The sequence below is a fragment of the Rhipicephalus microplus genome, chromosome 1 (genome assembly GCF_043290135.1).
Source record: "Rhipicephalus microplus isolate Deutch F79 chromosome 1, USDA_Rmic, whole genome shotgun sequence".
In the NCBI taxonomy this organism is placed as follows: domain Eukaryota; kingdom Metazoa; phylum Arthropoda; class Arachnida; order Ixodida; family Ixodidae; genus Rhipicephalus; species Rhipicephalus microplus.
Genome location: NC_134700.1, coordinates 54,599,791 through 54,613,284, shown reverse-complemented (window position 1 = coordinate 54,613,284; position 13,494 = coordinate 54,599,791). Strand labels below are relative to the sequence as shown.

The following is a 13,494-nucleotide window of genomic DNA, read 5'->3' as shown; positions in this document are numbered from 1 at the left end:
GTCAGCTTGCTACTGCACTTTCTCATAGTTCTCACTCTTTCCCGAAACTGTCTAATGGCTATTCTCGATTGCCATTTACAACTGTGCTGGATGGAGCATCGATGTAAATTTGTATTTTAATCCAGCAGTAAAGTGCACATTCATTTTCTGTTCATCAAGCTCTCATAAGGGGAAAGCTTCATGTGTCTTACGCGAAGGTGGCCTTCAGCACAAAGCAAGCTTTGAGTGAATATCTTAGAAAAACCTTAAGGCATGTGTAGTCTTTGTGATTGCACCAGTCTTAAGTAGTAAATAGGAAAAGAAAGATCTGCTGGCAAAGAAGCCGTTTTGAAAAACTTTCGTGGAAGGACACCCACTACTTGGAGAACATATGATCGTGAAAACGCTTCTCTGGAAAGGGAAAAGGTAGTCCTTATCCGGTGATTTTAATGGCGAAGGCCGCCGTTCTGTATTTTTACACGAGGTCTTTGCTCTTCTTCGAAGATTGAACTCGATAGGGCTGCCTCACATATTTCCCATGTTAACGGCTATGTAGTTTCTAAAGCACCATTAGCCTTACAGGTCCTTACTATGCGATAATAAAATGCTTTTTGCTAGTTACATTCAGCTGGAAAGAATGGTGGCTCAATAGCATGTCGCATTTCTAAATCATTAAATAAAAAGGTAGTGTACACAGGCACTGGCTTACTGCGGTAGCTGCGCAGCAACGCAGAAAGGGCGCGCTCTAAATGACGCGGTGGGCCGAAGCAAGGCTAAAAAAGAAGGCAACCGTCGGGCGCAACGTTTTAGTACTTTGACCCTTACACGCGTTTTGGTCGTGTATAAGACCCTATTGCATGGGACACTAATCACGTGCACAGTGGATTCCACAAGTCAAGGCTAAGTCAGGCTGTTCAGGTGAAAGAAGGATTCATTTACTTGCATAATCATTGTCTTGTGCACTCGCTGCATCATTACTTGAAATCGCCTATTCTACTTAAAGAAACTCTTGAACAAAGAACATGTGCATCTCAGAGCTGCAGTTTTCAGTGGTGAAACCAACTTCTCTGGCATTGAGCTACGCGATGACCTGTGTCATTGCATAAAAGTCACAGTGTAATTATCAAAAATCGCAATGTAATCATCGAGAAAAGCTGATAAAGACACTGAATATTGTTTCTTGAAACCACCTCAACTTAAGCTCTGGTCTGTTCAGTGTTTAAAGTTGCAAGTTTACTTTGAACAAAGTGACGATATACAAAATGAAAAAGACATTTAGCGAACAAAAGTCCTGAAGTCCAAAAACTGAAGTGGTACCTGCAATGGAGAAAGCCAGAAAAAACAATTCAAAGGCAAATGGCAAGACAATTTAAAACACTGTTGTCCAAAAAGAAAAAAACAAATAGTTTGTTTTTTCTTTTTCTATATAAAAACAAATAATTTGTTTTTTTATATAACACTAGGTATATATACGGCATCAAAAATCAATACCAACTCGACATTGACATTAGTTAGGAAAAAGTTATATTACTTATAATGAGAGATGATATTGACACCGTTTGAGCCAGGCCATGGTTTGAGACGAAGGTAGAGGAAGAGGAAGTTGGTTGTTACGGCTTCATCGCTGGTCATTGCCTGATCTCACCTGTAAATAAACATAGATGAACTTAATTTAACCGCAACAGTTTTATGGTAGAGGTGCTGGGTGCCTAACCAATCAACACGGTTCTGCAACTACCGGAGTTACGCCGAAGCCGCTGCATTGCGGGGGTATGCTCATTACCACTGGCGATCGAGATGTTTCATGGTGAAGACAAAATCGTGAAATTCACAGCTGACGGCACTGCACCACCAGTTCCAGTGACACCTTTACTACCAACCTTAGCCGTGGCTGGTCCTTGGCAGCATCAGCATTTGGTAGAGCCCCGCCTTTTCGGGGGCAAATCTGGCGACGATGTGGACAAGTGGTTGAAACTATACAAACGGGTGAGCAACTACTACTCTTGGGACGTGGCAGCTCAGTTGAGTAACGTGATGTTCTTGAGAAAGATGGCGCTCGCATGGTATGGGAACAATGAGGAAATCCGCACAACATGAGAACGCTTCGTGTCGGAAGCCGAGGAGTGTTTCGGAGACACCGTGGCAAAGAGAATGTAAGAGGAACAAACGCTGCTGCAAAGATCCCATGTCCCAGGCGAAACGTGCACGATGTACATCGAGGCGATCCTGAAGCTATGCAAGACCGTTAACCTTCCCTTGTCCGAGGAGAACAAAGCCCTATCAGCAGTGGTCGATGACCAATGATTGGAAACCGCTTTAAGCTTTAATTCCCATCGGCTTCCGTTACCTGTGATATTTAACATGGAGGTCTAGGGCTTTCCTGACATATACCATGGTTGCTGGTCAATGCTCATAAAATTTGCCTGGTAATCAAGCATACCGTAATTACTCGAATCTAACGCGCACTTTTTTTCCGGTTAAGCGAGTTCATAAATCGCATGCGCGTTAGAACCGAGTACGAAAAAAAAATGAATACGGTCATTCTATTGCCATCGGCATTTTCAAAATGGCCGCCCCCTACGTGCGTCGGCATGGCAAGTCGGCCATTTCTGCCTATGTGTTTCCCATGTGCGGCACTTTATACGTGTTCTGAGGAGTTCATGATCTTGTAGTGCATTAGCATCGACGGCATGGAAGGGCCGACTCCAAAAACTCGAGTGCACCACGATGCCGCTTTTAAAAGAAAAGTCATTGCGCGCGCAGAAACGGACGGAAATCGGGCCGCATCGCGGTCGTTCGGAGTTCCTGAAACGTGCATGCGGGACTGGTGGAAACAAAAGCAGAAGATTGTCGACAGAAAAGATTCACGCAAAGGCTCCAGTGGACCACAGCAGGGTCGGTTTCCGCAAATTGAAGAGCTGCTCGCTGAGTATGTGCTTGAGCAGCGAGCGGCACAGTGGCCCGTGATGACAGAACTGCTCCAAGTGCGGGCTATGCAATCAGCCTTGGAAAAAGGGCTAATGCGGAACCAGTTTAAAGCAAGCAGGTGCTGGCTAACTAACTTTATGAAGAGGAAAGGCTTTTTCCTCCGAAGATGAACGGGCATCTGCAAAAAGTTTTACGGAGGAGTGCAATGAAAAGCTGCACAGTTTTCAGAAGTTCATCTTAAACTTGCAGCACAAGAATAGCTACCTGCATGAGCAAATCGGGAATGCCGATTAGACGCCTGTTTACTTCGACATGCCTGGCACCACAACCTTCGAGAAGAAGGGTGCGAAGCAAGTTCACATGCTGACATCTGTTCACGGTAAAACTACAGTGATGGCAATGCTCTGTTACACGTCAATGTGGGCACAAGCTTCCCCCCTACCTCATATTAATGGAAGATGCTCCCGAAAGGAGTCCTTTTTTCGAGTGGTGTGATCGTGCGGTCCAGCGAAAAAAATGGGTACGCATTGCAATTGATGTTTTTTTTGTTTTCGTCGTGGAAATTGGGTGCGCGTTACAATCGAGGGCGCGGTAGAATAGAGTAAATACGGTACTTACTTTGGTGTATTATATACTATTCGACAGAAATTCGTTGCACGCGGCCACGTACAAGCAATAAGAAAGTGAAGTGGTTATAGCGGATGTGTCTGTTTGATTCTTTGGTGCAGTTTGTCGGGAAGTCAGATGAACAGCTACCAATAAGCCTCTGACGATCATTTATTCCGGTCACTAATTCTGTTTGCACTGCCTCCTTGATGGAATACCTCTTTGTTTTCTTTTCATCCGAAGGACCAGAAGTATACCAGCAAGTGCACAGTGTGGCGTTTAAATTTCTCACTTTTTACCGAGGAGCATGCAGTTTGGCCCGTGCTCAGCCCTACTGCACTCAAGAAAAGTAGCTCACCAAAGTATCCAGACAGGCGATTCTCAGAAGCCCACAAACTGTAACAGCTGTAAAGCTCTTACGTATTAGTACAAAAGTCATCAAAATTATTGCAATTCATGAAGCTGTAGTTCAGTATACACGCATGCACCGTTTATGCTCGCTTCCACATACCATCACGTGTATGATTGCACGCTGTCTCCGCCTTGTTCGCACGTTGGATGGGTGTCACGGCAGTCACACTCACAGCCATGCAGCAACGAGCTTTCTATTCAAGTTGAAATAGAGAAGAGTAAATATCAGCAGTACCTGTATTTGCCCTTGTTCCCTCTGTGCCTTATGCGAGTTGGCAGTCAGATTTACTGCGGCGATGATAGTGCATGTGTTGGAAGTGGGCACTAGGCAGTCCTAGGTGTAGTCCTAGCTCGTCTTGGCAAGATTGCGCATGGCATAGTATTCTCTTTTTACAAGTAAAAACTAGACATATTTGAAATGTTCTTCAGTACAGTGTCCGAGCACCGATTTAATTCGGCATATTTTTTTTTTAATGAGCGATACACTGTCTTCAGGAAAAACTTGAAATTAACTGAAACGACCCGGTCTGAAGGACAGTTACCCAGCTGCCGGTTGTATATGTTGACGCGTGGTGTGTGGCCATGTCTTGTTCCCTTTTGGCGAGACGGCCTGTTGTTGACGACGAGTGCATCTTGCTAACGCGTTCTGCGATTCAGGGTCGATGCCAGTGCTTTATTAATTATTTCAAAATTATGAACTTGTGCGTGTACTGATACTTAAAAGGTAAAATAGATATGAAGACTGGTGCCAAATGCGAGAAAGTCATGGGGTCATCTACCATCCAAACTCAGCTGCGCCTGTATTTTTTTTTCATAAAGCTTTGATGCAGTAAGTTTTTTTGGTATTGTTGGTTCTAATTTAGTAGATTTCTACATTTGAAAAAAAAATATTATGATGCTATCTTTAGCAATTTGGGGATTTCATTTGTCAAAAGCTTCAGATGTTAGCGCAGTTTGAAAGTTGTGGTTAGTCAATAAGTACACAACGTTGGCAAGCCATGCTGTTTTGAATGTAATAAATTTCTTCAAAACTTTCATTGTTTATTCTGCCGTAAATGATCTATCATTAGCTATATGTTTTATCAGTAACGTATATCTGTTTTGTTTTCTTGCATGGAGTGATTGCCATTTGTCAGACTATTTATAAATTACACAAAAACACACAAGTTTTCAAATTATCCAACAGAAACTTTATGAAATTCATACCAAAAATGCTGTTTATAAGAAATATTCGGGTCTAAATACTTACTGGGTCATCTGAATTTTAATCACAATTTTCTACAGCAAAGGCATAGTTTAGCCAGTCCTACAAGTACTTTGTAAAATGTGCAATGAATATTTTGATGAACTGATGTTGTTTCGTTATGGCAAGATGATCTTTCTATTGGCGCCACTACCACTGCATATAGTAGAGACATTTTCAAAGCTTTTAAACAAGTGTTTCGTTTATCAATTTTCTGCTTTATGTATTGCATTTTTGTTACAGGTCAGCTATTTATTCTGATAAAATGGCAGCAGTGCTGAATACACTGTGCACAGGAAGCTAAATCATATTGTACTAATTTAGTTAGAAAGAAGTACTGCTGGGTCATTGAGAACAATTTTTCATTCAAAAGCCTGTAAATGTGCTGCTGATTCTGCTTGGGGAACATCAACAGTAAACAAATGAATTGGTTTCTTGCTTTAGCTTGTATTGGCAACATCCTCGTGACTTTTTGTTATGTGGACTTTTTTATGCTGTTCTTTAGAAAATGTTTCACTAGGACCAGAATATTGCACATACTGCATCGCTGATGCTTGCTTGAAAACTTGACCTTCTATGTACTACAATTTTTCTTTCAGTTTATATATGCTGCCTTCCTGAAAAAAGCCAACTTCTGCCACCTGAAGCAAGATTGAGCATTTGAACAGCTTCACTGGCACCATATGTTCACCACTTCAGTGTTGTCTAATCTTATTTTCTGTTCTATCAGCTTCCCGATTTGTGGGAGCTGAGAACCAGAGCACATAACCAATTTCATCGTTTAAACAGTAGGCTGTGCACGGCTAAGCGGCAGGACTGCTGAATAATGAGCATAGAAATAAAATAAAGCTATCACAACCCACACTACACGACAAAAGTAATCTTCGTAAATAAAGGTGCATTTACTACCTCAGTAATGTTTATAAATAAAAAGGTACGTACATACAAGAAAAAAATTGGCCCCGTATCTGCATGTAATCTGCAAACGCCGTCGAAAGACGATAGTCTTGCGTGTGGAGAGAGTGAGAAAAACATATATTTCATGTTCTGCGCAAGAAAATCGGTGAATGATATTCTGGAGGCGCTGCGTTAGAGTGCCTCGAGCATGCAGCGGAGGCGAACGAGCGCATCAAGTCACGTCACACGGGAGACATGAGCGCCATCTGGCAGTTCTTTTTAGAAAAAAGCGCGTGGCCCTGAGACGGGCGTACACGCCCGTCTCAGGGGTGATAAGGTGTAGAACGCAAGGCGACAGGTAGGGGCTGCCGCCATGTCTTCTTAGCAAAGCGTTGCATGGTCAGCGCAGTGTGATAAACGCCACAGTCCTTAGAATTACTTATGTATGCCTGTTCTAGTTGAAGATGAAGATGCATAATATATACGTGTTGTTATGGTGCGTCAGATATGCGCAATAATTGCTTTTTAATTGACAATCGCACATGTATGAATGCTGATTCTTGAGCAACATATGTGGGCGCTGCGGATGCAGTCGGCCATTCGGAGTATCGGCTGGTGCTGTTTAAAGTAACCGATTCGTGGTAACAGTGGACAAACAGACAAATGTACAGACAGACAGATAGACAGACAGACCAAAGTTTTTGCGTCGAATGTCCCCAAGAAAGACTATCATCTTTAAAACAAGGACACTAAACAGTGCTTTTGTGCCAATGCCACTTCCATATTGCTCTCAGTAAAAAATTACCTTTTTTTTTTCAAATTTTGAAAAAGAATTTCAAAGAATTTTGAAAAAGAATTGTTTTCTTCAGTTTTTCGTATTGATGGAGATCTCTCACGACTATTCACGCTACTTCAGTAATAAAAATGCATCATGCAGTCCAACAAGTATTTTCTTCCCGTCTGTGCAAGTGCTGTCATCCTAAATAATGAGCTTGCCAAGAAATGTTACTATTGTGTGTTTAGTTGAAAATAGGTGAAAGTGGTTGCCTAAAAGATGGCTTATTAAAGAAGAAGACCTCATGATGTTTTTTCTCTCATTTTCCAGATGACACATACAACACATACGTTCAACATAACTGATGCAGCTGTGTCGGATGAACAGAAGAATAGCTCGTGTTTACCTCAAATCAAAAAGGTTCACCTATGCAAGAAGGCATGCAACTACGATAGATGACTTCTAGAGAAGCCCAAACAGCACTTAAGAATGTCAAGAGTTCGGGAAACGGAAAAATGGCATTTTACCTTCTATATGTAATGTGTAAAATAAACCTGACGCACCAAAAATATTTGTCTTGCTACATCTCAGTGGGTGGGTAAGGGGGCATGCAAAAATTTAGAAAAAAGTAGCTGGGCATCTAATCGTAGCCATGAGAAAAGTTTAAAATAAGTGAGCCAGAAATTGCATTGCCAAAATGCTTGGCTGCCATGCAAAGAACATGCTTGGCTGTTTCATGGTATTCCAACGCAGTGCCAGCCATGGAAAGGGATGTTCCGAATGATTTTTCAAGCATGGCCTTTCTTTGCTTAACCAACGGTAGACTTGTTACAGTTCCCAAGCACATACTTACCTTGGACTCCAACCGGGAAATGATACAGTATGAGCTGGGCCATGGTTTGGGATGAAGGTAGAGGAAGAGGAAGTTGGTTGGTCTGGCCTCTGTTCGCCATCATCACTGATGATTGCCTGATGTCACCTGTAAATAAACAGATATTTATACTCAATTTAACCGTAACAATATTAAAGTTCCAAAATAGTGAATCGTTGGGCTATTTGGTTTGACAGTTGGCATAGAAGAGCGGGGGCTTGGAAGGAAAGAAAGGCAACATAGAAGAAACTTGCAACTTAGTTTATTTCGATAAACGTAGTAACTTTGTTGGACTATATATATGCCAAAGCACAGCTGACACTGTTTCTGTATATGCAGGATTCTGGAAAGACTTGGAAGATTTGCGGCATCTGCAGCCTAAGGGTATTGTTTTCAAGCCTAGGGATGAACAGAAGACCTCCTGCCAAGCTCTCTTTAATGAGTGGTGTCGGGCTGTTCAGCGTTTCACACAGTGGCACAGTCCATCTGGCTCCTGATGGTCTGGTGATAAGTGACCTGGCTCATATCATCATTTTCCGAAGACATCTTTGTTGCAGCTATAGTTTTCAACAATGCCTTCCTTAGACAATGATTGCTTTGCTCGACGATGATGTGAAATTTTGTCTCAGTAATGACTCAGAATTATTTTTAATATGCTACATTTCATGGGGAAGGGCCTGTACATTTGGCCTACAATTTATATGCACCTGTAATGTATAAAATATGTAATGTCGAGTATATTGCAAATATGTGCAATATCTTGCCTTCTTACTGCCACTAAAATTAAGGGCAATTGCAAATCAGCCAACATAATGCTGTATCGATACATTTTCTGTAGTGCATAGCCTGGATGCGAACTGAAGTGCTATTAACAAATTCTGGTTAATAGACGAGTTTTTGATTCCACTAATGTGCTAGTGTTAGGTGTCCTACAGAAACACAACGCTATTGTTGCTAGGTTGATTTAAGAAGGGGAGTGGGCTGTGAATGTAGTTTTTTTTACAGCGAAAGCTGTTATGAGATCACAACTTGGGTCACGTGCAGTTGTCCGCCACCGCCGCCGGTGTCCGTAACCACATTGCACGAAACTAGAAAAAAAAACCTAACACCAAAGACATAATGGGACTTGAAACCTGTGGCTGCTGGGTGCAGGCTCAAGTTTCAGAGACCGAAAATGTATTCGGCATGGACGGTAGCTTGATCTCTCATTTCGTGTGAGATGTGCAGCACATGAATGTAGAAGCCCTTTTAGGCAATGTTATACGACTAATAGAAGGGTTCTTTTTTTCAGTTTATTGTGCTCATATTACATTTACAATGCTGGTAATTCACGAGGCAGGTATCAGTTAAGTGCATGATTTCTTCCTTTTTGTGTTTTCCAAGTTAGTGTGCATATCATATGCTGATTCACAGTGGATAGATATCTCTGCTTTGCAGGAAAGTGTGCTTCGAGCCTTGTATAAAGTGCGGCTAGAACAGTGTGATTTCTATTTATGTATTATCATTCTGTATTTTTTACTGAGGCAGATAATAGTGTTGATTGCAGTTGGACTTCAGCCAGCAGCTGGAAAGAACCAAGGGAAATATAGCTAAGGTGGCATCTGCCGATGTCGCTTATTCTGGTTCCGTGCAATTTCCATTTCTAATCACCTAAATGAAGTCATTGAAACCACATAGGCAGTTATTTGGGACTTCAATTAAAAACCACAGCAAAATAAACAAAGTGGTCGAAAGACACTACTTGCTGCCAATGGGAGTGGTAGCCACATCCCTTGAATGGTGTACTCCGCCTGTTGTGTAATGATAGTGACTGGGTCTATAGCCTCTGCCTTGGTTATTTATGTATCGAACCAAGATTGGCCACTTCCGCCTATGTAGTGACATATTATTTATAGCAATGGAGTAGCATTTTATTTATTTTGTGCAATGAAGTGTATATTTCAGTTTACTAAATTTGCGTCCTGCTTACAAGCACTGTAGTACCTTTGCTTTTTTTGAGCGTTCTTCTGTTTTAATTACTCAGTTTGCTATGTCTAAAATGAACGGGTATTGCTTTATCTCTTCTGTGCATTGCTTTTTTGCTAGGCTGGACTCCTCCATGCACTCATTTTTGATTCGAGAAAACTAAATATGCAGCTTTTTCTTTCATTTAATATGTTGGTTACTGTTTGAAATGTGCTTTTGGTAGTACAACTAATTTTCATTGCTATTCGTTATTTGCAGTCTCAATAGGGCTAAAATGTCCGCAGAGCCAGCACTTCAGCTCTTGGCGTGTTATACTTTGTTATGCAATAAGAAGGTGCAATTCTATGCAGACACGATCTTGGTTTGTCATGTATTTCTGTTTGTTCGATAATAATGCGAAAATTTAGTTATGTGCCAGTGGTATTTCACTGCAGAAGTGAGATACACTTCATCGGCTATTTAAAAATTTGACAAGCTGAAAAGTCTCATTTTCCCTTATCGCACAAGGTTTGAGCTCTCTTATGCACATCCTTCGAACCAACATCAAGCTGGATGGTACAACATAATCAGAAAATAATGAAAGTGAGTGAGAGAAAATTTCCAGCAATAATCTCAATATCACAATTATGTATGATTTGTAGCATGCTTTAATCTTTGAGTGTATGGGTATCTCATGCAGTGAGTTATAGCAGTTGAAGAGTAGGTATGCGACCTGTACTTAGTCGAGTGCAGTTGGTGTGGTGGATGGTTCATTATCCTTTGTCTGCTGATGGTACAGAATGTAATTTGATACTATACTGCTTATTCACATGAGTTACCTCCTGTTCATACTATGGTAATCACATGAACAGGCTCATGCTGATGTGCAGATTTCTTTTTCATGGTTTGTTTTGCGGGTTGAGGGTGCTCAGAAAATAGTTGACATGCGAAAAATGGTATGTTACCTGTAAAAGGTCTGATCTCGATGTTATATAGACTCTGTTAATATGACGGTATCTTGTGAGTTTTAACTATTGTGTTGTGTGTGTAGGTAGTTACCGATGATGTGATGGTGCCAAATCTTACGAACAGTATAATTTTTCCATGCTAAAGTCTTTCACAAAATTTTCGCTATCGTAACGCAAACGTAATATGGCTTTGAAATTGCAGTTCGAAATGACATTTTTCAGTCTGCCCTAATAACTTTCTTCTTACAGCACATAAGTTATGAGGACACTAATAGGATATTTATTAAGAAACGAAAATGCAACAAGCACTTTCTCTGAAGTGTAACTAGCAATGTAAGCAGTAAATACCATGGACACTGAAAAAGCAGGTTCATCGGATTTATGGCTGGTTAGTGATATATTACATTTAGCACTGGTGAACCTATAGTATATCGAAATACTGGAAACGTTTTGTAGTTGTGTCAATTAGAAAGCTCATTTGGGTGTCACTTAAAGAAAACCTAAAATCAGGGTTGCTTTGTGCTTTAATAAGGAAAAGTGAATGCACTCAATGAAAACAGCAAATGTGATACTTACAATGAATTTTTTTATTGAATAAATGTTTCTCTCATGTGAAATGTTCATGGTTATTATGAAATTAATCAGTGTTGAGTTTTCTCAGTGATCTTCAGCATTTTTTGAATGACTATTCTCCCTTGAACCGCTGCCTCAAAAATGAGAGTAGCCATAGTCTTCACAGTAGTGAGTCAGAAGTACTTCCAAGCCAAAGAAGCTTCTCGACTACGAAGGGGTCGACAATATTAGTATATAATATAGTATCGCATTGGAAAAATACGCAAAACACGAATGTGTCTAGTAGTAAACCTTTGAAAAGATATCTGCTGTGTACTTTTCAATTTCGGATCTTAAGCAACACATAGAAATATTTTGAATGTGTTGAATGTGTTTTCGACCTGCTTTCTCGACTAATCTTGCATTGTTAACTTTCACTGATAAGATTAAAAAAGCTATTGATTCTGGTGAATTAGCTGGAGCATTGTTCATTGACCTAACCAAAGCTTTCGACTCACTTAATCACAGCATCCTGGAAACCAAACTCACGGCCATTGGTATTGTTGGACCTGCCCTTACACTCATTAAAAGTTACCTCTGTAATAGACAGCAGGCTGTTTATGTTCGCTCTACTTTATCAGATTTTCTTACTACTAATCAGGGTGTTCCTCAAGGGTCCATTCTTGGCCCGCTTTTATTTTTAATTTACATGAATGACCTTCCCCTCTCAGTTACTAACTCTCTGCCTTTTCTTTATGCCGATGACACTACAATAGTTGCCACTGGTAAATCAATTGACTCTTTACCGCTAAAATTACAAAAAGATCTAAATAACATCTTAAGCTGGTGTCTCACGAATTCCCTCAGCATTAACCCTAAGAAAACTAAGTTCATGATATTCCACTCAGCTAACAAAGTTCTTCCCTCCCAAATTTCTATTAAACTAAATGGCTCACTCATTAACCCTGACAATGAATGCTCTTTCTTAGGAATCGTTCTCGATAGCAACCTAAAATACTCTAATCATGTTATTCATTTGTGCAAAAAACTAGCATTTGGTGTCAGGATTCTAATCAGAGCACGTTACTACTTTAACATTTCAACTCTAATCAAGTTATATTATGCTTTTATTCACAGCCATATTAATTATTGCATCACCACTTGGGGAAATACATACCTCACCCACTTATCTCCCATTCAGCACATTCAAAACCAAGCCATCAGACTAATGACTTTCAGTTTATATCGTTCTAGTGCATCATCATTACTTTGTAACTTCGAAATTTTCTACTGTTAGTTTATTTAAATATCACCTCATTATCATGCTGTTCAAATCCTTGCACCATCTTGTCCCATCAAGCGTCTTTTATCCTAATGCTTTGTCCAACTTGAACCGTACTAGATTCACTTCAAATGGAAATTTTCTACTTCCTACTATCCGCACTAATTTTGGTCGCCACACTGCATATTTCTCAGCATTATCATTATGGAATTCATTGCCATCTCACATCAAGCAATGCTCGACTATTGGCACATTTAAAAACAATTGTATTCGTACTTGATAAACTACTAGATGTTTTTATCTTGTTATATTGTTTATTCCACTCTTCTTTTTACTTGTTTCTTAGTTAGTGTTGGTTTTATCAATTTACTCATCTCTCTGTTTTCACTGCTACTGCTAATTGAGTAAATTTTGTAATCCCATTTCGAACAGGAGGTCCCCCTGCAGCCTTGTGCTTTCGGACCTCCTCCTGTATATATACTTTGTATACTGTTCCTTTTTCTGTACTAGTAACTGAAATAAACTAAACTGAAACTGAATGTATTATGCATCACTTGTTTCATAAAGTTAACTTTGCCGGTCGGTCCTAGTAGAAAAAGAGATAGTGCAACAAGACTGCCCGACTTCAGTTGCTTTTGGCTGAAGCATCATGAAAAATATTGATTCAAACAAACAAGGAAAATGCGGTGAGCTGTGTGTGCTAAGTGAGTATTGAATTAACCTTTTTAAGTAAAACTGGCGTTCTGTCACACCTAAATGGAATCGGGTATTGTTCTTCGAACAAGAAAGTTAGAATGCAGTGTTGGCTATAGTTTTTTTCTACGGAATTCGATAATTTAGCGGAACTACCCACGCACTCATGGTTAAAATGTAACAATTCTAGGTGATATATTTTTAATAGTGTGCCGAGTAAATGTGACAGATGGTTGCTGGCTATAACAGTAGGAAAAATAAATCCTGAATAATGCGCAGTAGGCTTTAGCTTATATTTTACATTATGAACTAATGGACAATAATGCCAAGGAAAGAGTAGGGACG

At 40.2% G+C, this 13,494-nt stretch overlaps 1 protein-coding gene across 4 annotated transcripts in view; it reads left to right on the top strand.

Annotated features, from left to right (window-relative positions):
* LOC119178800 (glycerol kinase 5) overlaps positions 1-12,995 on the top strand; it is a 409,569-nt gene extending 396,574 nt beyond the window's left edge. For 2 of the 4 annotated variants that reach the window (XM_075868891.1, XM_037430055.2), the window contains exon 17: positions 8,050-12,995. In XM_075868891.1, the coding sequence (XP_075725006.1) occupies positions 8,050-8,295 (246 nt within the window). In that variant the 3' untranslated portion in view covers positions 8,296-12,995. The other 2 variants (XM_075868972.1, XM_075869012.1) reach the window with 1 other exon arrangement.
* The last annotated feature ends 499 nt before the right edge of the window (positions 12,996-13,494 follow it).